This window comes from Parasteatoda tepidariorum, chromosome 6 (assembly GCF_043381705.1).
Source record: "Parasteatoda tepidariorum isolate YZ-2023 chromosome 6, CAS_Ptep_4.0, whole genome shotgun sequence".
NCBI classification, from domain to species: Eukaryota; Metazoa; Arthropoda; class Arachnida; order Araneae; family Theridiidae; genus Parasteatoda; species Parasteatoda tepidariorum.
This window is the reverse complement of record NC_092209.1, coordinates 4,399,262-4,425,353: the sequence shown is the minus strand read 5'-3', so window position 1 is coordinate 4,425,353 and position 26,092 is coordinate 4,399,262. Positions and strand designations below refer to the sequence as shown.

Sequence of the window (26,092 nt, the reverse complement as noted above, 5' to 3'; positions counted from 1 at the left end):
TGCTTTCCCCATTAGCGTGTGGAAAGTCATAGAGGAAGGAAGTACGTTAGTTTCTCTCTTGATTTTCATATAGATTGAAATCTTTTAACTTGAAAAACTATATGGAACTGAAAACTACATTAAACATAGTTCTAAAGAAAAGTATTATGGAAATTTTAAAAAATATTCTTATTAAATAAAAAGGAAAAATATTAAGAAAAGGGAAAATATCGTAGTACATTCCTATACAACTGAAAAGAGGAGGAGAGGGAAGGGAGAAGGGCTAAAGGCATGAAACCGGTCTCTCCCCAGATGGCGTATTCGAGTGTTGCGATCGCGAATGGGAAAAAATTGTACATTTTCTGTGTTTTGAAAAATTACCCTAATAGAAATCATAGATAATTTTTAATTTAGCATCTGTTTTGGCAAAATTATTATTTCCTGTGAACTGGTGGGTGACCACTTGGATCAGTCTGCGTAGGGACCGAGGGTGTGCGGTATTGGTCCTCGTTAAACTGTGCTACCGTAAAGTGCTCGACTTCGCGCGCAGGTCGTCGGGCTACCGAAGCGGGGGTTACCATCCCCTCCGCAGAGGATCAAAATTGTGATGGCATGTCTTCGGATCATCCTCCGGGATGTTTCTCAGACCGTCGCCAATAGCCCATTGTGCAGCTCTAGTGCGACGTAAATTAACAACAACAACAAATGCTAAACTGGCTCTCAAGGTATAATTCTATAATAAAAAATAAAGCAATTTCTAATGATTATCAAACGAAAATTAGCTTTCCTATAACAGATTAAGAAATGCTTTTAGTTTATTATGTCTTAAACATAGGAAGCACACATATTTTTAAAAACACTTCATATGTAGATAATGGAAATACCTGTAGGCCCCCCCCCCGAAAGAAAATTTACTGGGAGGGGGGGGAAACGACGTCAATTCCCCTTTAAATTCTTTCCCCCCCTCAATTTTTAGTAATAAAATTCTTAAAAGAGAGAGCAATTACTTAATTTGTGTGATTTTTGCTTTGAAATAATTCTTGTTCATGCCACCTATTCGTGTGGTGGCTGGAGTTTTCATTTAATACAACTTCGGTCTGGGTTCTATTCTCCATAGTAAAGGCTGGATGTCAGCGATCAGAATCTTCTCTAATGTAATGTGCCCAGTGACATGGAAAAGTGTGCGCATGGTTGGATAGCGAGGTACGGAGATCAGGGGATTAATCATCTACCCTCCGGTATAAATTGAGTATTGCTAAATTGTATCAGTATTGCTTTCGGATCATCGAGGAATGACCCTAAAGTGCCCCTTACTAAGTAACCCCTCGAAGGTAAAACACTTAAATAGCATTCTCACTTTATCCGGCAGACGAACCGTCAAGAGAAAATGAAAACCAAATCTTTGATTTTTTCGGGGGGAAATATATTTCACCAATCAAGTTCTCATACTCCTTCGCAAGTGCATGAACCACAACTTCTGGCTCTTCAAGAAAGCTCAAACTGTAGTTTGAAACATACCGGTTGAGTTGATAAAAGTGCATAAGTGAAAACAGAATGAACCAATGACTTACTGTAGCGCAGATACAGCGATGTGGTTCTAAAAGTTTAGTATTATACTAACTTAAATACTGCCTGGTAAGCAGCATGAATTTTATGGCAGTTGAATATATTTTTTAAATAATAATTTTTCTTCGTGTTTTCAATTTATTTAACCTAGTTTAAGTTTTATCAAACATTTGTTGATTAATTAAAAATAATTCTTGTGTAAGAAAAAAAGATGGCAGCTTAGCTATTGTAATGATTTTTGGAGGCAATTCCTGAATGACACGTCAACAATAAAATTTGAAACTCTAACGTGCATGTGGACTTTTCTAAAATTAAAAAATATTATTATATTTCTTATTTGTTGTGGCTAATTCGAATTTTGAAATATTTGTGAACAGACATATTCATTTGCCCGTTGCTACTTAACTTTTACTAAGGTGGGTAGCAGCGCAATCGGGCTCATAAACGTTACATATATTATTTATTTTTTATCTTTTAGTTATGTTTAAATAAAATTTATTGGTTAAATTAGTTATATTGTTCATTTGTGTCATATTTTTTGTTCAATTTTAATCTTAACTTAGAAATCATAGTCTACTAAACGTAACAATGTTCCTTTGTGTTAGCCTTGCGAAAAAGATTACAATTATTATTAGATTTAATATTTATTTTAAAGGCGTCATAGAGTAATGAATTAGCTATAAAATGGCATAGATTTATGAAAAAGAAAATCGTTTTGCACAAGATTTTTTTTTTATAAAAAAATATACGTATGCACTTTTTTTACACCTATATAATCGCTTACGCGTGTCACTTATTTCAATGAGCTTGTAATAAAACATAATGCAAGGAAACTACTTAAAAACCGTCCTTAAATGTTAACAATATATATATTTCAAGAGTGCAGTAATTCCTAATTTGCAAAAGGATTTTTGCTGCATTGCGTAATACCCATGTTACGATCTACTTTAAGCAATGTTTAATGTGGCGTATATAAGAAAGTCTACAGTTCTGTTTTATGTAGACAAAAATAACTCCCTTTTCTGAGGGTGAGGGGCGATCTTTCAATGCAGGGAACTAATATAAACAAAGACGCTAATATAATAATAAATAGTGAAACTGCAATATTTTAATTGATACCTACAGCCAATACTTCATTATTGCCTAAATCATGGTGCTATGTTTAGCAGCAGAAACAATTAAATCCTGTAGCTAATCTTTTAGTTTTTGTTTAATTGTGAGATTTTGATTTTCAGATATGTATTGTACTTTGGCTAATAAAACACTTGAGGCCTTGTAATCTGCCAGACTTACATTTTGATTATTTAGAAAGGAAATTAATATTTTATAGGGGTTTGGATATGGTTTTTCGGTTATTAACTTATGAAAGTCAATGCCTTAGGTATTTCATTGAAATCTTATATGTAAATTTTTATTAGTACGACTTTAGTAGCAAGTGACTTAAAAATTTGGCATTAATGTACAAAATCTGTGCAACAGTTGACAGAAATTCATTCTAAATGTTTCAACTGTTCTCTTACGAGATAACCACATTAAAATAACTATGTAAGGAATTAAGAATCAATCTAATAAATATTTGAGTCATTACATTTCAATACAGTGTTAACAAAAAAATTTACCCTCTTATCAATTTCATTGTAATTTTCTAAATAGTGTTTTACTTCTTTTTAAAAGGATATTGCATATGATAATTAAAAGGTTTATCTCTTTGCTTAATAAATGTACAGCAAAGTTACTTAACAAATGTATTTCGTGTTCCAATATTTAATTTTTGGTTTAAATTTGATTCATTTCATTATGTCAGTGATCTATAACTTAAATTCAGAGTTTTGTTGAAATAAGGAATCTGATTAACTTTTTATATTATTTCAAAATGCTAAGAGGTTCTTCCTTATTCAAGATCTATATGAATTATTTGTAATTAAGGAACTATCTGTTCTCCTTAATAGTTTCAATTATGAATACAGTATTTATTTATTTGGTTAATTTACCCTAGTCGCCAAAGTTAGATTGTAATCCAATTTATACAATAAAAATGTTAAATATATATTCAAATTTTGGGAATCCGACGAAATTTATAAATTAAAATATTTTATTAAATCTTGTTCAAATTACTAATTATGTTCGCTATTTTTTTTTTAGAGTTTTCTGTCATTTAATTTTGTTCTACAGCAATTAAAATATTTACTGATTAATTATTGTAGCAAAGGGCTATATTTTTAGATCAGTTAATTAAAATTTTGGAGAAATATCCATATCAATACCAATGAGTATGTAATCAAATTTCAGCGACAAATAGAGAGTGGGATGTAAGAAACCAAAAGAATTACAGAATAGGACAAACTTGAAAGGTAAACTGATTTATTCACAGGCAAGCCCATATTTAGTTTCTTTTTTTTAAATTATTCCAATGGCAACATTCTGGCAGTTTTACTTGGCGATTTCAGATAGTTTGAAGAGATATCGAGAGGAAAATATCCTTAAAATGAATTTGATATAAATAATTGACCTTTTAAATTAATTTTCCTAACATATTTATAAATCTTATGCATTGGATGTTTAGTTTTCTTGTAGGCTTTAGTCTGAGAGTTAGATAAATACAATTGTACTTTTCATAAAATGTATTCTCAAATTTGGACGGATACTCTTCACGAAGTTCCCAAAATTTGGTCATGATGAGAAGATTTTGAAAAAACAAATTTTTACCAATTCTAATATTCTAATTAAAAATCTTGTAATTGATCAGTTTTTGTACATTGTTTTAGTTTTTAAGAAAATATAGTGTAGCTCTGCCTAGTGGTAGCTTTAAATTTGCCACTTCTGTATTTCATTTCAGTTTCTTATGTGCCACTACCTCATTGTTGCTTTGACTAGGTGATTATTTTGGATATAGTGCAAAATTCTTTTGTACAAATGATTTGTATGATTATTATCAACAATAATTTCATTGTTGATAATAATCATAATTATGTGATTTATACTTTTTTTCTTATTTCTGTTTTGTGTTTTCTCATTGATTAAGGATTATGCCCATAACTTTAAACACTCAACCATTTCTTATAGCATTGGGTGTGTCAGGTACTTTCAGAGAAGAGTATTGTTTGCACTTTTTTCTATTTTTAAAAGGTTGAACTGTACCAAACTTAACATTGACTCCTAAACGCTTGCTACTATTACATTTCAAGAAAACACCTGCCATCTAAAAAGAAGACATGGTATACCTATATAATTTCTACTGTTTTAGAAGCAGCTGATATGACTGACTGTACTTGTTGGCAGCTTCTTAGTCCCCGGTAGGCAATACTAGTTGCAGATTGAGAACATCCTCTTGAAAGTGGAAAGATTTTTCTTCAATGTAGACATTAAATTTTTTTTGTTTCTTAGTCATTTCTTTTTGGTTCCTTATTTCAGATTAAGAACAGCATCTTCAAAATGAAATGATTTGTTTTTAATAGTGACATTTCATTCTTCTTTTATTTTCTCTGTAAAAACAATTCCACAAAAGCATCTAATTTTATTTAATTTCTTCAAGAAATCTTTTGACTCTGGAGGGATAAGGCTAAAAATAAATAAATCTGGGGACATTTCTGTATTGCTTCATGACACATTCTTTGTGAGTGTGAGGTCTTTTTCTGCTCAAAGATTTGAGCATCTAGAACTACATTGTATTAAGGTCCTGGAACTGCAAGACATTCCGGTTAGGTGTTTGCCGAACTTCGTTTCACTAGTCATGCCCTTTGGTTTGGATACTATAGACCTATGGTTGATGTGACTCGCTCGTCTGAGCTGCCCAACCACTAAGTCAGTGGTGCCAAATGAAATCCCCAAATTATCTGGATTTGGCTTTAAGTTTTATTCGTCAAGTTTGCTCTATTCAGTGATGTATATTAGTTTCCTATTTGTTGATGACCATTTTTTTTGTTGTTCTAACTTATTTAGTTTAGTTTCTTACGTGCTACCACCTTGTTGCTGAAACTTTGTAACCATTTTAACATAGGTATGGGCATGACATTTCCTACCAATATCCTAAAGGATTCGACATTTATTGATCAGATTTTTCCTGTTAATTTGCTATTTTTATTTTCTTTGTTTTCATATTGTTTGATCCTTTTTAATTGTTATATGCCTGCATAATTTATAAATCTACATACATATTTGAGTTTCTTAAATAAAATTATTCTGATTTTTCCTAAGTTCACATAATATGTAACATTGAAACATCAGTAATTTTTAAGAAAATTTCCGAAATGTGAAAAGTTAATTAAAATTAGAAAACAAATTACATAATTTTCAAAAATATTTTATTCTGGTTGTATTTTTTATTTATGGAAATTCAGGCCCAAAAGGCTAAGTGAAAATGGGCACTACGTGACATATTGTTGCTTATGTCCAATTTTAAAAGGAAGGGGAGCAAAATTAAAATAGCATACTGAATTTCAAAAAAAAAAAAAAGAAGAAGAAAATTTATCTTCATCTGTAAAAAGATTTAAATTAATTTTTAAACTTTTTTTTTTTAAAATTTAGCTGAATTTAAACATTAATTATTTATTAAAACTTTATTTTTTGGAAGTATCTTGGAGGACTTTTAGAGATTTCTAGTAAAAGTGTTGAATAGATACTAATTTTATATTTAATGTGTACTAATAGATACTAATTAATAATTTTTTTACACATTTTCGTTTGTAATGAAGTAAAAATAGTTATGTTCAAACATTTTTTAAATTTATTTTATGCACTGGTTTTTGGTCCATCTAATATTCTATTATAAAATCAATCCATGCAACAATTCTAAAAATATGATTTATGGAAGAAGGAATGTGTACAATACTTCAAACTTAAATTTCATAAAATAAGAAAGTTGTTATAACCTTTTGCTTACAGTTCGTACAAGTGCACCAGAATGACAAACTGCTATGTTAGCAATGCACTGTAAGCAAAAGATTAGTTTTTAATATCAATTGCAATTATATGAAAATTTTTTCCTTTCTTCAGAGATTCTCAAAAATATTCTGTGAATGTCATGTGTATTAGGATGTATCTCAAAAAAAATAATTTATTTTTTTAATTCAAAATTTCAAGTCGATAAAAAAAGCTGTTACTGCTCTTACATAATTACCAGAATTTCTTTTAGTCTAAATGATATTCTTTGGTTCTCCTAGAATAAGCCTTAAGTTTTCATTTATTTATTTTTGATGGGGTCAGACATAAATTTAAATTAAAAAAAAAACACGTACATATAAAACAAATTTCAGTTTTAAAATTCAAAAATGCATAGTAATAGTAAAAAATTTATATATGTACTGTAGCAATAGGTCATAGAATCAATGGGAAAATCTTAATTTTCATTAACAAATACACATAATTATAATAAATAATACTTATAAATTTAAATTTATTCTTGAAGTTAGTTTGCCATTTTGGGTTGGAAAAGAGTTTAATTAAGACCTAAATATTACATTTCATTTGTAATTTTTTGATCATTACCTTACCTCATTGATCTTGAAAATTAAAATTTGTATTAAATTAATACATTTTTTAAAAGCAAGTAAAATTAAATTTTTTGGCCCCAAGAAACGAAATTTCAGGCTAATTTTATGAGACCCTAATGCTCATCGCTATGACCGAATAATATTTTGGTAAATATGTGAATCAGAGACAATTTTTTAAAGACATGGAAATTCTGAATATTGAAAAAAAAAGAAGTTTTTTTGAGATACACCTTAATGAAGTGTGATCTAGTCATAGTATTATTTGACTCATGAGTTATCTCTATTATTCCATAGATTGTAAGTCGTCTTCATGAATCACACTGCTCATCAGATTGTTAAATTAAACTAGTGATCCTTGGATTGCACATTGCTGGAAGACAATTTAACGATAATCTTCACTTATAGGTAATTTGTCCTGCTTCTTGCAAGCAGATTCTATTGTATCTTTGATCACTTATTGCAAAGAAGATAGCAATCCTTCAAATTTGTTGCATCCTAATATTTGCTGATATAATTTTAAATTATATTCACTATTTGATAATTCATTTCTCTTTAAAATCGAAATTCGCAAATATTATGATGTTCTCAATATCTAAACAATGTCTTTGTTTTATAGTTTGATTCTATCTTTTTGTTTTCTAACTGTCATGCTTGAAATAATATCGGGGGCACAGAACTGATGTTCCAAAATGTCACTCACGAGTATTAATCGGGGGAATTCTTTTTAGCACATCGTATTGTAATACCTGAATATATATATATCGGGAGAAGCTTATTTAGACTTCATCTCTTTGTCAAACGAGAATCTATCTTGGGAAAAGTCAATGTAGATGCAATTTAGAAAAATAGATGGCAGCACTTTACTGAAAGTTTCAAAGGATAGAGGTTTATGTGTAAGTTCACAGCATTTTTTTGTTGCAAAATGGGGTTTGGTTCTTTCAAACATTATGTAGATGATTTATTTTTTTAGAAAATAATTAAATTCCTCCACTGGAAGCAAACGTTACCACTGCCACACTGAGCGGCAGCTGCTTCAAGTGAATATGCAGTCGTTACAAAAACTTAAAATTTTCATGCTTATAATTCAAATGATCAATTTTTACATTTGAAGTATAATTGATTTTGTACTAAACACTTGATTTTTGCAGTAAAAAATGACAATTTCTGTACCCAAATCATTAAAATAACTTGACAGTTAAAAGCGAAACTGCAATGTAAGATAGCGATGCTCAAATTGCCACCATTTAAAAACCCTAGTTCTACGTCCAGAACTTTCTCTGTCTCGTATACTTCTATATTGGTATCTGTTTGCTGCAACTATCAAAAAGGTGCCCCAAAAATTTTAAGCTTGTGAAAATTTAAAGAAAAAAAGGTTTGTCCCGGTGTGGCTACTTATAGGTGTAAGAGTTATACCTTTCAAATTGGCCCTTTTTAGGAATTTTATTTCCTTCTAGTTTCTCGCTGGCTACTGCAGGCAAATCGCCAAAACTTTGAGTTTATTTTGATGTAGATATGAAAATCTTTGCTACTTTTGTCTGTGCCGCTGTTTATGAATGTTATATTTTCACTTATCAGATCAAAACAGAAACTATTGCAACTTTTATATCTATGATTACCCACATGCTAATGCCGAAAGCTGTTTTAATGACTAAAAGTAACAAGGTTTGTGGTAAGAGGCTATGGTTATCAGTTTTCTTCTCCAGGCACAGTAAAATAATATTTAGCTCATTGCAAAGATTACCAATTTTCTTGAATCTATCAGTTTTCTATTATGTGTACTATTAACAGTACTATTTCTTTGTAGGAAATCTATTGTCAACAAATTTTTTATTTTATTATTCTGGCTATTGCTATAACATAGCTGCCAACCCTTCTGCATTTTGCAGAAGCTTTCTGCATTTTTACTTATTTTAGCTATTTTTTCCTCTTTTATGCGCAGAAGATAAGATCTTCTGCATTTTACCCATCTGCCTGATAGCTAGTATTTTCTTTAAGTCAGACGTCGCTGTTTCTCTTGTAACAGCGTTTGGCAAGGCCGTAACTACATTTTTAATCGAATATTGTACCATCAAGTAGCTGGTCGAAAGTTTTTTTAAAAAATATTTCCTTTTTTGTTTTAAAAAAAAGATGAGTATTGCTTTTTTTTACTCATAATAAGTGGATTTATAAATAAATAATTAATCAAAATAGTTAAAATCCGCTTCTTTTATAAATTTATTGGTAATTAGTATGTGCTTGCGAATCTTCTGCATTTTTAGGCATTTCTTCTGCATTTTTTTTTTTTTTTTTGTCTATCTTCTGCATTTTTATAACTAGAGGTTGGCAGCTATGCTATAATGATGAATACTCCTCTACTGCAAAATCTTCTAAATAAGAATCTGGGAAATTTCTAGGATATCTTGAAAATATCCTGAAAACGATACTCTTTTATCCGAATAAGTTACAAGGGTCATTTTAAAAGTAAAAACCGATTGTGCATCCTATCAAGTGACGTCAGTTTAAGGTCAGCAACTATTTTCGAAGTCTCATGCCGTTATAACATTTTAAGTCTGCCATTGTTGATTGTATGGTTAAAGTGCTTTGTCCCCATGACAATCAGTAATCCTGCTGATTGTGAAATGCGTTCTGTTATTCGGTTTTTAAATACAATAAAAGTTCATCCTGCTGAAATTTACCAACAGCTTGTTAAAGTTTATGGTAAAGTTGCAATGAATGTTGGAAATGTGCATAAGTGATGTAGGTTTTTTAATAAAGGCAGAATAAATGTTCTGATAAAGAACTGGATGGGATACTGACGTGAATGGGAAGTACTGGCTCATCCGCCATACAGCACTGACTTAGCACCATCAAACTTTCATCTGTTGTTTTCTTTGAAATGTATTTTTATAATTTTTTATAATTCTTTTTTATAATTTTATGTTAATAAGAGTCACAACTGCCTTAATCTTTTGATTTAGTGCTTCTTTTCCGAATAATAATACTAATTGCATTTTGATTTTTTAAAAAAACTACTGTGCAAAGTAAAATTGCTAATTTTTCCATTTTGATATACAGAAAAAGCACACTATTGCAAATAATACCTATTATAAGATATTTGTTATTCGGAAACGTTTCGAAGTAAACTTCAAAATGCTTATATTAAAGTTGCAGAAATTGAATGTCTATAACGGATAAAAATTAATCTACTTCCACCAGTTTATTAAATTTTTTTAAGGTAAATAAATTTTACTATTTAACAGAGTAATATTGTATGAAAAAGAAGAAAGCGGAAAACAATTTTATTTATTTATGGTATGAATACCAAAAAAAAAAAACATTTTCTTCCAGCAATCTTAATCCTTCATGTTTATAAAGTCAACATGTGTTGGCGACCACCAACTAGCTTATGTTTCTTTTTATAATAGATATTTCTGCTATTTTTAAGGATCTTCAATTCTTCATCACATTTCAAAAGAATATACCTTTTATTGACCACATAACAACCCTACCCTTAATTTCCTTTCTTAACAGCTTCCTTTTGAAACCAGTATTCAATGATGTCAAAAACCATTTTGCTATTTTAGTATTAAATGTGTGTTTTTGTTTAATAGCAGCAAGCTCGCTGTGCGACAATTCCAACTACTTAACTAAATTTGTTGTTATAAAGGACTTTTCTACTGTACTTTTCTTATTAATAAAAAAACTGATTTAACACCTTTTCAAGCATATTTTAAGTCTGCTATGATTTGGAGGAAATGCAATCCAGTTAAATTGACATCCATATGTTTAAATTTTGGAAACTTTAAGTTTCCAAACTTGGGAAACTTTAAGTTTCCAAATGCTTATAGAAAATGTTACATTTGTAGTGTGAGTCTGGACGCAATTGTATACGTTATATCAAGGATTTCAACACATTTGTATATATTATATCAAAGATTTTTATACTTAAGTATAAATTATAAAATGGATTTCTAATTTTCACTCTTTTTAATACATTATGTCATAAATCTCGACACATTTGTAAATGTTTCATCGATGATTTCAACAAATTTGAATAGATATCAAGGAATTCTATGCGTTTGAACAATTAATTATGAACCACTATTGGAAAGCTCTAGTCTTTATTCAGAATTCTTATTCATGGTTTTTAAAATTATTATTAGACTATTTTTATCGTTTATTTCTGAGTATGTAAAAAAATTTTGCCTTAGTGAAATGCACTACTTTTGATTTTTTGCGACAAATATATATTAGATATATATTAGTCATTTTCATTAATATGGTAAATTAAAATTAATACCGCCTATAAATTTGCAGTTTTATTTTTAAAAAAAATATTTAAAAAAATCCAATGATGTTACATTTTTCTGACATTGCATTTTACACTTTTTTTACATTTTAATTATTTTTGTCTTTATATATTAGTTTAGATATAAAATAATTAGTAGTGTAAAATTTTCATAAATTTCTGCTTTAAATATTAGTTAAATTCAAAGATTCCTTAAAACTACATCATTGATCTAAAAATGCAAAAAAAAATAAGAAAAAAAACTTGATGAGTTTGTACGATTAAGGTTATTATATATAGTATATAATTAACCTATATAGTATATAAACAGTGATTCCAATTGTGTGCTGTAATGAATTAAATATGTTAAAACGTGAAATTTTTGAAATAATCGCACGTGAAAAATATATTGTAAGCAAAATTATAACTCAATTTTATATATATATATAAATAATCCTTTTCCTTTTTAATTAGCAGCTGAGGGAGAAAATTAGAATAATTCTGAGTATCATATTCAGGACCTGTAGGGAATTTGGGGATTTAATTATCGACTATGTCAACCTTCATCTATCATTCTATCAAGTGACACTTGATGTTTTTTTTTATATAATTACATTCTTTAAGTCTCTCATTTTGAGTTAAAAATTTTTTCTATCATGCGTGAAAATAAGTTAATTATTTTATTCTGTTCTATTCTTTTTTATACTACTCACAGAGATTTTTTTATCATACTTTGGCTCGGGTTTCACATGTTAATGGAGTGCAGATGGTAATATACTATATCTAGCATTGAAGACTAGTAATCTGTAAAGATAAAATCAAGGTTAAATTTTATTATTTTAGTAACCATTTTCATGATTTACAATCAGTTTATTTTAATAAACAATATATTATTGCCATGAGTTAATATATTTTCTGCAAAAATAATTGGAGGATAATATACATCTTACTACCTCTCAGTCTGTTTTATTGACACAAACTGTAGAGAAGAATTTAGTTATGCAATATCACATGATCCAGGAAGAAAGATGTTAATATATATTTTATAATAGTTTATTTCATGCTTACATAATCTCTCTTGTTTGCATTTTCAGGACGTATAATTATTCTTATTGGTTATTATTCATATCGAACGACAATTACTGTAATCGAATGAAAATGCAGTTTTTTTTCAAAAAAATTCTCTTTAATATATTTTTTTAGATCTAGTCAAAGGTAATGAATAATTTTCTTTTCGGTAGTAAAATCGTTTGTAATACTTTGGTGAAACAAACATTGTAGCACCGTCAAATTTACAATTTTATCGTATTTGGCGAGGCGGCGAATGCGTACCGTGAGCCCTGATACTTTTTTGCCATTTTTTCTTGATGCGTTGCGGGTGTTCGCTGCAGGTATTTCTAATTAAAAACTTTAACTGTTCAGATAACTCATCTTCTATTTTAAAATTTTTTGTTTTGTTTATCAACCGGTAGAATAATTATGAACATGCATATTAACAGATGGACGAAGAAGTAAAGAATTTCTATTTTATATAGGAACCTTCTTTCAAGAAAAAAAAGCCAGAATTATAAAATTTTTGAATTCTAAGTTTCTCTAGTCTGGAATCCAGTTTAGAGGACTCACTGTATTTATACAGACTTCTCTCTAAGAATTAAAAAAAAAAAAAAAAAAAAGTAGGGTGCTTTTGTGAAAAGGGCACTTTGAATTTTGAAAGGGGGCTCACTTAACATTGTAAATATTTGTCAAAATGTGCAATATAATGTAATAACTGAATTTTATGCTCAGTAATTTTTAAATTATCCTTTCATACTATTTTATGAGTATATTTCAAACAGTAATTATCTTTCATTATCAAAATAAGAGAAAGATTTGTTGTTAATAAAAATAATTAATGGCATGCTAAGGTATTTATTTAAATAATTAATTTTAAAATCTCTTAAAAAAAATTAATGCTCTTCCCCCGAAAAAAGATACTTATAAAAATTTAACCTGCTGAGAATAATCCTGACAAAGTAAATATTTGTAATAGTAATCAGAATTAAACCTATAAGCACAAATAATTTCACCAGTGTGTAATTATTATTTAAAAACATTGACTAAATTTTTTCAATATAGAATTAGAATAAAAAGGCAATGTTTTTTAGGAATGGCGGCTTACTTTTACAAAGAGGACATATTTATTGGGTTCAAAGTGCAAGCAGGGCGGGGGCCCCCTTCAAAAACAGCCTAGGGAGGACACTCATATATTTATGTGTATTTAAGTCTAGTTATATTGATAATAGAGGTTTTAACCAAAAAAATAGAGGGCAAAGAGTGCTTAGATAAGATGCAAATGGAATGTAAATTTTAAATTATTAATTTTCATTTGTTTGTAAAATAATTTGCAACTAAAGAATTAAGTGTTTATATGAGTTATTATTTTTGAATGTTGAATAAATTCATTTAGTATAAAAAAAATCCTTTTTTTTTCTTATTTTTTACAATTTTAATAACAGCTTGCATTTTAATGTTTCATCGAATTATAATTTTTAAAAGCATCACTCGGATTGATTAAACTTTGCAAATATTTTTAAATTTTCCAACTGGACTTATTTAACTTTCAAAAAAAAAATGGCACTTATATTAGTTGATGTATTTATTAAATTAAGAGTTGTTTTACTAGTATGAGTAATTTTGAAAAACTTATATTTTTGATTTGAATTAATTTGCTCCTCATACGATACCTAACTGAAAAATCATGAGAGTGTTTAGGCATGAATAAAAATAACTGAATAAAGCGTTTTTAAGAAGCAGCATCTAGTTTTGATTTTTTAGCTGATTTAATTGAATTAAGCTAATTTCCTTGATTTATATTCTTTAAACAATTTCAAATTATAACCTTCGGATTTTTTTAGTAAATCCAAAGTGCGAACTTCAACTACTGAAGCATTTTTTTGTTAATTACAATAAATGATCAATTCTATATAGTCATGCTGTAAAAGACCTTCATAAGTTTTTTTCCTTTGAAGGCTTTATATATAGCTAAAATAAGATAGTTTGTAATAAAAAAAGGTTTATAATAAGAAAGGGAGGGAAAAAAAAACACTTAGGAATTTCTTAGTTACACAGAATTATTTGGATGAAAGAGGTTTGAAAAATTGAGGTTTTACTTACTTTTCTTCTGTTCAAAAAATATAGACAAAATTTTTTAACTAATTTTGTCTTATTTCTTAAAATAATTAATTCTGTACCAAGTTCAATTTGAAATTTTTTATTTAGGTCAAAATTTGTTGAACAATTTTTGCTTTTACTACTTAAAAAACTTTTTTATGTTTGTTTTAATAGCAATGTTTGTTAACATATAGCACTTCTAAGACACTAGTATGATCATTGATGACCCAAAATCTTATTTTGATGATAATTTTTTGTTATTTTTAACCACAGTATGCTTGACCTTTGCTATTATCTTATGTAGGGTAAATTTGACCACTTTCTGATTTGTTAGGCTGCACAAATTTTGGCTAGAGCTCTGTGTAATAATTTGACAAATTCGTCGACAGCCAAATCAGAACTAAGATAAAATAGAAATTTTTAAGCCAAGTGTATGTAGTAGACTAAAAATGAGAAAAAAAATTGCTAGTTTTTTGGAGAAATTGGCGAAAAGTATGCTTCAGAATGAATTGGGTTGTATATGAACCTCAGGTGCCATTGGAATGAAACTTATTAAGCTGCCATATTGTCTTTTTTGCTTTGTTTTTGTGGCAATACTAAATACAGTTAAACCTCCAGAAAAGATCACCTCTATGTAGCAACTTTCTCTTTTTACGACCACATTTGGAAGGCACATAATTTTTTCCATAGACTTAGTGTTGAAAAAAGCTTTTGGGAGAGATCACCAAAACCTGTGCACTAAATGCAGAAAAGGCCAAATAAGGAAACATGTAGAAGTATCAAAACAAAAAATATTAACAAAACAAATTAGCAAATTAAGATGTATTCAAATATATTTGGTGAGCTCTTTTTGATGATCTGTGACTACAACCTCATATTGCAGTCAGGATGCACTAAAGACAAAGCTATGAATGGTTTATTTTTAGAGTTTAAGGTTAAATAAAAAGTTATTTTAGAAAAAATACTAAGCATCTCAAGCAAAGAAACATCTCATCTTTTACAGCAAACTAATTTTTATGATGTAAAATTAAATACAAACTTAAACAAAAAACATAATTGTTATTTATTTAAAATAGTTCTATCATTGATAGATTTGTTTTTACATATAGCAGTCAGGATCATTTTTATCGGTTCTAAATTTTATTCATCAATCCGATTTTCATGACGCCAACACAAGTGGCATTTCCTCATTAAGAAACTGACACTAACTAAAATTAAAATCGTTTTAAAAAATCTTGTGCATCTGATAATATCTCGAAGTCAATGATAAACAACTAAGACCCACCAACCTCCATTTTACTGGGGAACAGAGAGGTTTCGCTGTACAAAGTTTAAGCAAATGACCCCAAAACCATGCTTAAGATCAAAACTTCCATTTCAGTGATTATAAAAAACATTAGGCTTCTACTCTTCAATGAATTATGCAGATGCAAGTGATTCCGTTAATGTTCTACAGTCTATCAAGTATGAAAAAGGTTTACGGGTCATCTAGAACTCTTTATTCTCCCTCAAGAAAATGCAAAATAATGTGCCAGTTGAGTTAGATGGCAGAATTGAACCTAATTATAGAAGAAGAAAAAAATTTACCCCGTATTGATAACAGAAAGAAGATGTGAAAATAATTGTGTGTTACATTGCTATTTTAATTAAAAACTTTGATTTCATTTATAACTTGTTTTTTTTATATTTTAAAGTTCTTTGTTTAGTCATTTGAAGGAATCCTTATCAATCAACTTACTAAGAGATGTATTAGAAAGTAGAAATTTGTCTTCTCATTTACTCAATATCAAAAAAAAAATTTTTTTTCCTTTTGGAAACTGCTTTTCCCCTCTTTTCTCTAACTTCAATTTTTGAAGCATCACATAAAGCGAAAATTTATTTCATTTCACCTAGAATTCAGTACTTTTTTAAAAATTTAAAATGTTTTTGATTAGTTATATTATTTTATATGTGAACCCACTTTTGTTAAAAAGGATCTGGAAATTTGTTTCCTAATTCCCCTCTTTTCTCAAACTTTAATTTTTGAAACATCACATGATGTGGAAATTTATTTCATTTCACCTACAACTTAGTAATTTTTTAAAAATTAAAATGTTTTTAATTATTTATATTATTTTATATGTGAACCCACTTTTGTTAAAAAGGATTTGGAAATTTGTTTCCTAATTCTAGTGATAAAGAGTATCAAGAAGTAGTACCTAAAAAGTATTCCCTAACTGCCGATTTTACTGAGATCGAAACTGCCATTCATTGCTCATCGAAATTGCCATTTGATATCTTAACACTTCAAAAGTTTGCAGAATTTAGCTATTTTTCTGCATCGGAGCATAGTCATTGATGACAAGTGTAATGAACATGCCATTAACAAAATTTGAATACCAGTACCTAATTAGTTATTCCCATAATTTGATATGGAACCAATAAATGTTTATTTTTTTTCCTTTTTTTTCAGTTTTGGGTTGAAAAATAAAATTATTCAGCAGTAAAAAAATTACTCTTACTGAATTACTCCCATAATTTAACTTGCGAGAGTTTTCGATGATTATCTGCAAAATTTTTGTAATTTTCAAGATACTTAGTAACAAACGCAAGATATGCTTCTGTTTCTAAGCTCAGTTGCATAAAATTTTTGCATTGAAATTAATAATATTTGCATAAAATTTGTGAACAGCTAGTTAATGAAAATCTTATTTTTTATTTCACACAACTCAATAACTGTCACTCTGTAATTAATAGTGTAGATAAAAATCTTGACAAAACGGAAAATTAATAATATTGATATAAAGTTCTTTTTTGAAGTGATAGTATTTTCTTATGCGTTCAGCTAGTTGGTGTAATTAATCCAAGTCATTAGTTAGTCCATAGCTGAAGTAATATCTTTTTGCACAAATGAGGGTAGGGTTAACTTTGTGCTATTTATGAATAAAACAAAACATGAATACAGCACAAATAATGGTACATGAATGGACAAAATGTGCTTTATTCACATTGTTTTTATTTTATTGATATATTGTATCAATTTAAACTTGCGAACTCATTTACTGTTTCACTTAGCTTATTTTATTTACATTTCCTCCATTTCTTTTAGGAATATCTATAATAAGCCCTCTTGTACAACAATCCATCAATTAAAAACTATCAATCATGTTGTATCTTGAAGATTACTTGGAAATGATTGAACATCTACCTCAGGAATTAAGAGATAGATTTACAGAGATGAGAGAGATGGACCTGCAAGTACACAACGCTACAGACAACTTAGACGAAAGAGTGAAAGTGTTCTTCCCAAATGCCAAAAAACTAAAGCAAAGTGAGAGGGATGCAGAGTATGAGAAAATTAGGATCGAATATTACAAGGCACTCGAAGATGCTGATGAGAAAGTACACATAGCCAACCAAATTTATGAATTAGTTGAAAGGTACATACGAAGGCTAGACCAAGAACTGCAGAAGTTTAAAATGGAATTAGAAGCAGATAATGCAGGGATAACTGAAATGTTAGAAAAACGGTCTCTCGAATTAGATAATCCACCACCCCCTGTTAATTCGTTATCTTCGAATTATTCGAGAGGAGAAAAGCGGAAACATGGTCAGCAAAATTTATCCATTACATATACAATGGACAAACAACAAATTGGAACTGATAAAGTGTTCTCCTCGATAGCTACAGATGTCATCAGGGACTCCATAACTGGAAATAGGGTAACTTTGCCGGGTCATTCTCCGTCGTCTTCGTCCACGAGCAGTAGTAGTTCGACTAGCTCTGCTCAAGAAAGGACTATAGTTCTACCTCCTCAAACTAAAACTACCTTTGGGGGCACCAATGCTTTGGCAGCGGCCGCCTCTCAAGCGATAGCTGCCACGCAACAATCTTTAAAACGAGGCTCTGCTCAAAATCAGTCAAATTTAGTACAACAAGGACGTCGCACTGCGAGTTTAAAAGCCAGTTACGAAGCCGTGAATGCGGGACAAACTCTCGGCAAAGAACTGACCTTGGGCAGTCGAGAAGCCACCCCTACTCCGATACAATCTTCGTCTACCAATACAGTTCCTATAGTTAGTGAAACAAAAACTAAAGTCAATAAGAAAGCTCGCACAAGTCAGGTGATACAGCCGCCTCCCGAACCATCACCTTTGTTGGAAGATTCGGAAGATTCTTCTGCAATTGAGGAAAATGCCATGTTTTTAGATGGTTATGATCCCAATGAGCCAAGGTATTGTGTTTGCAATCAAATATCATATGGAGATATGGTTGCCTGTGACTATAAAGACTGTCCGTTTGAATGGTTTCATTATCCCTGTGTTGGTATTACCCAACCGCCAAAAGGCAAATGGTTTTGCCCGCAGTGTTCAGCTTCCATGAAACGAAGAAATAGGAAAGAAAAATAACAAAAAATTATTGTAATTAATGAAAATTTACTTTGTGATATTTACTTAGTTTATACAAATTGCCTCTTTTTTTATTTTACTTTTTTCCACCATTTGATTTTTATTTTGCCTCTTTAGGAACGATGAATAAATTTATTTAAGTGACTGCTCCTTTTGAGTATTTCTTATTTAAAGAAAAAAACAATTTGTACATACATATCTCAAAGGTGTCCTTAATTATTAAACATTTCAATAAATATGCTGAAATTTTTATAATTTTCCAAATTTTTATAAAAGTAACAGGAAGAATAAATATTATATGTCTAAAAAAGAATTGAACAAATTTCAAATTCAAAAATTATGTTATGTTACCATTAAACAAAGTAAATAACAAAATGAACAACAAAGTCTTCGTAGCAATTACCCTTGATTTGATGGCAAAAATGCATTTGATGTGGGAGAAATATATAAAAAGCTTCTACCTCTCTATTTCCCCCTCATCACTATATCATACTCAGCTGTTTTTCACTAGCGAATCCACCTATTTAAGTACTACTTAACGATTTTCCATTTTTAAGAAATTTTCTCCCCCTTTTTTGTAAGTAAAAATTTAAAAAAGAATTTTTTGCACAACTTAAAAATCTGAGTTTTTAAAAATATTTATTTTTTCACTTACGTACAGGAACTACTAAAACTATTACACCTATTTTATGCCTGTTAATCCATGCCAGTATCGTACAAATTGCTCCCAATAGAGAATCAGTATCCTTAAATTTGGAGGCAATTTTGTCATTATTTTTTATATTTTGGATTGCCAGTCCTATTATCTTTCGTTTACACAAGACTTTTTTTTTAAAAAAATTCTAAGATCTCTTCTCAAATTCAAATAATTTTGCTATTAACAAAGAATTTCTTCTTTTTGAAATTGTATCTGTTTTCATGGGCATTGGACAAATTCTTGTACTTTTCATCATAACAATATGTTTACCTTTTTTCAATGTTTATTATTTTTTTTTATTGATGCCTCACCTATTATGTTTGAACACTCAAACTCCTAAATTCTATTTTTTGAGTAACTACTTTTGTTAATTTTAAGATTTCACTAAATTCTTTGAGGCCTTCTGGTTGGGGGCAGAGAATCTGGATCTTGGTGAGGTTGCTGCTAAAGCGAGTATAGTTTTCAGCATATCTTACAGCTGCAGTTCCTAATTTCTTTTCGGTTATGGAACCTTAAATGATGGGCCTTCTTTTGGTGGAACCCCAAATTGGAATAATATATTGTTGGCAAAGCCCAAACAAAAACTACTGATTTTTAAATAGTACTTATTTTGAAAATATGAGTAATGAATTTTCTTCATTGTTTTATTAATATGAGGCTTAAAATCAGACAGTTGAATTCACAGGTCAAAATCGTCATCTAATTAACTTTCAAATTTGTTTATTATTTTTTTTATCAATGCATAAACTAAAAACATAGCTGCCGACTCCTGGTCAACTGGTTTAATAAAAAATCTAATTTTTGCACATTTTAGAAAATTCTCTAAAATTGAGTAAATTTCCTAAAAAAAAATTCCTATTGAAATAGAATTTTTACACAAATTATTGCTTGCTTGGATATTTAAATAAGTATTACTAATGCATAATTAAACAAGTTTCATTTACAGAAATCAGTTTAAAAATTTTTTGTTCTAAATTGTTCAGTTTATTTTTATCTAACTCTCCTTTTAACTAAATAAAGAAGTGTTTTTACTATCATTTAATGTCTATTACTATTCAAAATTAAATGCACAATACGTAACATTTCAAGTATATTTAATGTCAATCATAACTGGAAAATATTGCAGTTTTTCTATTTTGATGACTATAAAAATTTCCTATTTATAAAATATTTAGTACATCATGTAACGATTATCATGAAATTAATTTCATTTCTTAAAATCTACTGGATTTTTTCCTATCCATGTTGGCAACTATGTGAAAATTAATAAAATAAGCTGAATTACTGAAGCTTGAATACAAAAAAGAATACCATATATGCGCGTAGAAGTTGACTTTTCAAACACCTAAAATACTAAGAAAGTCGAGGGTATAGTTGGACATTCGTTTATCGTGAAATATTAATGTGTTATAAACAATGAGATAGATATTTATAACTCAATATCAATTTACCTCTTCCAAAACTTATTTTTTATGTGTTATATAAAATTAATATTGCATTTTCTTTCATTAAATTTTTTGTACATGTAATTTTTTTTACCAATAATTATTTTAAATTATGTTCTAAAAAAATAAGAGAAAAATTTTGATAATTTATTCAGGAGGATTTTAAAAAATCTAAATCAATGAAAACTTTTGAAACATACCAGAAATCTACCACATTAAAGATTCCAAAACATCATCTGTCTTAGATTCAATAGTGTTAGCAGTGGATTCTATATCATCGTGGTCTCACAGTGGACTGATCGTAAAGATACGGTCGCCAGTAGGGCACCAAAGTCGAGCATCACTGGCTGCTGTCAGTAAGTGGGTGGGTGACCATTTGGATCAGTGTGGTCTCCTGGAGTGATTTCTTGAGTAAAAATAAATAAATAAAAAAGTTCAAACCAAAAAATTTAAACAAGGTTATTTCCTTTTTCTCAATATTTCCTAGTTTATTTAAAATTTTACACATTCCTATGATGACCTGGAGAAGCAATTGAAATTTACAAATATGTCTTTCTTTCTTGAGTTTATGATTATAACTATTTACTGATAAAAAATGAATATTAATCTTGAATCTAAGCTAAGCTCTCTTACAAACAAATAAAATAAGCTGTGTTTTCAAGTTCCACCTTTGAAAATTTGATTTTCGAAAACTTTTGTGATCAGCGATTTTTTGAAACATCTGAACCTTCGATCTTCCGATCACGGTTAGCGAGCACAATCAGCCCTGGGTCTCTATATTTATGTTTATGAAAATTCCTTGGCAAAGAGATGGGTGTTGACGGGTCTGTTTTAGTTGCATGAATTGTAGAGGCTTTTGTCAAATATTTATTTGCTTGCACAATAAGATCTTTACACTTATTTGTTTGCTCTAAGTGGTTTTGAAAATGCTAAATTGTGTTAACGAAACGTTGTCACACATGTGATTCTTCCGCCAATTTAATTTCTTTGTCGGGTTTTTGCAGTTTTTAATATTTTAAACTATTCCAGAATCTGCTAATATTGCGATTCATATTTACCTGATTTTAATATCAATTTCGACTTTCGTATTTACCTGATTTAAAAACCTATAGTAATATAATAACCTTTGTAAACATTATTTTAAAAACGAATATCACGATTCCTGTAGGAACTAAGTAGGAAATTAATAATTAAAAAGGTATGATATTCTGCATTGGTAGGTATTAAATATAAATCTTTGCTCAAAAAATTATATTAAACATATATAGCAGGGGTGGACAAGTTCCTTAATAGTCGAGCCATTTTTCAAAATTTGAAATTTTTCGCGAGCCGCAATTAAATACGTATTTAAAAGGTATTAAAATTTTTTTATAGAAATTATATTTATTGAAAACATATAAATAAACATACAAAATATGTGTATTGAATTTAAATATTAAAAATTACACACATTTATTTTACTTCTCTTGATAATTCTTTAAAATTTGGTGAATATATGGTGACAGCACTTCTCAGTAATTCTTTGAGATGCTGGTTAGTTAATACTGATCAGTGTATGGATTTCACGAATTTTAAAGTGGAATAAAATGATTCACATAAGCACGTTGTTCCGAATATTGAATTAATTCGACAAGCGGCCTTTTTTTAAAATTCAGGATACTTCGATTCTGGTACATATTTCCAAAATTCAGTAGTCGACGTCGACTTATATTTTAATTGTAGAGCTTGATCGTCTTGCATCTCTATTAATTCTAATTCTTCAGATGCTTTTTGGGTCATAATTATATTGGAAATGGAAAACTCACCTTGAATTATGTTAATTTCAAATGGATTCAGAAAAATATTAAAATAATATAGCACAATAGTGAACTCGGGTACATTTATCGAGAGCCACAAATAATCCCTCAAAGAGCCGCAGGTTGGCCACCCCTGATGTGTAGTATATAAATTGATATCGAGTGTTTGCACCAAAAATTTTCAGGGTTTTCGTGTCACAATTACCCCTGGTGCAAGGATGAGATTCTTCCGCTTTTTCCATTTTTCCCGCTGAAATTTTTTTTGCACAAGTTAAAATATTTTATGGGGAATTTAATTTTCCACAGAGCGAAATTATTTAAGTCCTCATTCCTCCCTCTGAAGTTTCTCTAAAAATCATTTCCTTCGGATAAAACTGGTTGACCTTTATACAGGGATGAGATTTTTTTCACCTTTGTCTCTCGAATTTCATCCTTTTTTTTTTTATCAAAAACTCAGATTCTCTAAAAGTTTTTTTTTTCTTTATTTATTTATAAATATCCCGTTTTTTTTAAAAAAAAAAAAAATTCAGTCGTTGAAGTCAAATTATTATATTTATTTACGATTTTCAAAGAAAAACAGAAAATTCAAACTACGTCCTAGCTTCTAATCCTTCCGCATGTTTACTTATATTAGCTATTTTCTCCGATTTCACGCACAGAAAATAAGATTTTCTGTATTTTTTATCCGTCGGCGGGATAGCTCGTATTTTTGTAATTTAGACGTCGATGCTTCTTGTATTCTGGAGTGAAAGCAAAAAAAAAAATAGAGGTGGATTTGCGATGAAAATATTTCTTTGCTCATTCAATTAATCTTGTAAATTTTTATTTATTGTGTAAACTAAAAACAATTCAAACAAGCCTTTTAGAAATCCCAAGTCCAGACTCTGCAAATATCTAGATTTTTATTCACCGATTTTAATAACAATCATCGATTTTCGTATTTACCCGATTTAAAAGTTGCGCATTGCAATTCTTATTTACGCTTTTTAAATATCGTACATTATGACTCGCATTTACGAGATTTAAAAATCTAATATCGTGTTTTGTATTTTTGCATTTTTAAAATCGCGAATTTATTATCAAACATCGATTTTCGTATTTACCTGATTTAAAAGTTGAACGTTGCGATTCTTATTCAGGCCATTTAAATAATGTACATTGTGATTCTTATTTACGAGATTTAAAAAACCAATATCCCGATTTGTATTTACGAGCTTTTAAAACCCTATGTAGCTACGCGAGCTTAAAATCCAATGTCGTGATTCGTTTTTGCGGTTGTAATATCGCACGATTTTAAAATTATGCATCTTGATCTAAAAATTACGCATCATGATTTATATTTTCGCATTTTTTAAATTTGATGTAGTTTCATATTCATGTGATTTAAAAGCCTCATATAGGAATTTATAATCACATGGTTTACAAATCACACTTTTTTTGTCAAATTTTTGTTTATATATATATTTATTTATTCTTGGTTTTCCTCTTTTTTACTTTCTGCTTACTCACATCCCTGCCCTGGTGTCGAGCACAACAATTTTATCTAATAGATGTTGTATTAAAAATAAGCAGATTGTATCAGGGATTCTATTTTTAGCAAAATATCCATGGCAACAAAGACTTATTAAAGTTTATATAGCATATATTGAACTACTTCTTTGTCAGAAAAAGTAAATATTGGTGGATAGTTTATCGAATAGTAAAAGTTTTATAATTTTACTTTCACTTTATTTTATTTTTAAGTTTTAATAGATTTTATATATAAATATACATCTGTCATAATTGTGAATAAGTCTTAGTAGTAAAGGATATTTTACTTCTTTTGTAAACAAATTGGAAAACAATTGGACTTTTTAATAGCAGATTTTTCTATTTTCAGTCAAACTATAAATACGATTTCTGCTCAAGTTTCTGTCTGTATACATATCCATATTATGTGTATAAAACATCCATATTAAAAAACACAGCATATTTCTTATTTTAAAACCTATTTGTCATATTGAAAGACACATCGTGCTAATGAGTTTCACTTAACCATTTGCTCCTGGAAACCTAACACCTGCTGTAAGCAAAAGGTTATTTTGATTTCTTTGAAATTCTTGCATGTTAGGTAAAAAGAAACAATAATTTTGACGAGATAGTCAAAATGTTCAGTACAACAAAAAATTATCTCCTCTATATAAATGTAACTAAAATTTAAAGCTTGGGTACACTAAGCATGATGATGCAACTGTCTAAAAGTACAATCAGCATAAGTGATTACAAATTTTCTTTGCTAAAAGTGCAACTTAGATAAGTTTAAAAAAGATAGAATTGGTTACATTAAAGTATCAAATAACGGACTGAAACTCTTGCTTTGTGTGTAAATATAGTGAGGTCAAATTTATTGGAATGGATATAGCAAACAATATTGTTGCCAATTGCTGTTATTTAATAAAAAATCTAAATTTTTTGGTGGTATTTTCAATTTTCCACTAAAAATTGAAGTAAAAATTAAATAGCTAAATGTCAAAGAAAGCTGTTCTGTTTTCTCCTGTGATTACTACAGTTATTATTATAATTACACAAATTTTTAAATATTTTCTCAAATTAGTTTGTCATTTTTAAGCAAATAATAATCTTGATTACATCCAAAAAAGTTGTGCAAAATTTTTTGGAAATATATTTTAAAGAATGAAGTATATTAATGGAAATACATTTCTTAATAAAATATAAGATAGAATGAAAAATGTAACTTTTATTTTATAGTTATAGAGTGATAAAACATAATTTTACTCGTCACGTAAAATATATGCATTAAAATGACTTCAAATTTTTCTTCTAAATAGAATAGTGCAAAATATGGATGTCTATAACTGTGAAATATAATGTACAAATATTAAAAGCAATAAAAAATCTATTGGTGTAACAAAATTTCGGTAAGAATTTAAACACAAGAAAATAAATTTTCACTCTTTCAGTGCACTACTCTGTCATTTTATTAAAATAAAAAACATGGTTCATACAAACAAATAACAGTAAAAATGAGATAATGTAAAATGTGTGAGGCTAAATAAAAATGGATTACACTTAAAGTAAATTACTATTGCAAATTCTGTGACATAAGGCTCACAAACACGAAGTAGGCGATTAAGTAGTGCTATCATAAATTGTCAAGAATTTTTTTAAATAAGATTTTTAGTTCAAAACATAGGTAACTGTATTATTGATCTAATATGGAAAAAAAAATATATTTTGACACAATTACAATTGTTGCATAGTGGTTAGAGGGACATAAAAAACTGCAGTTTTTATACTAAATTTTGCTCTTATTT

General features: G+C 28.9%; 1 protein-coding gene across 5 annotated transcripts; it reads left to right on the top strand.

The window, feature by feature from the left end:
- Positions 1-1,672: 1,672 nt before the first annotated feature.
- LOC107456200 (Inhibitor of growth family, member 3) lies at positions 1,673-18,990 on the top strand. 5 transcript variants are annotated; one of them, XM_016073994.3, is made up of 3 exons: positions 1,673-1,961; positions 7,329-7,439; positions 17,540-18,990. In XM_016073994.3, exon 3 carries the CDS (start codon positions 17,596-17,598, stop codon positions 18,838-18,840), a length of 1,245 nt encoding a protein of 414 aa, XP_015929480.1. In that variant the 5' UTR covers positions 1,673-1,961; positions 7,329-7,439; positions 17,540-17,595; the 3' UTR covers positions 18,841-18,990. The 5 variants fall into 5 exon arrangements, with proteins under 5 accessions (XP_015929480.1, XP_042910569.1, XP_071038028.1 ...); XM_043054635.2 differs by lacking the exon at positions 1,673-1,961 and adding an exon at positions 2,809-2,926; XM_071181927.1 differs by lacking the exon at positions 1,673-1,961 and adding an exon at positions 3,066-3,090.
- The last annotated feature ends 7,102 nt before the right edge of the window (positions 18,991-26,092 follow it).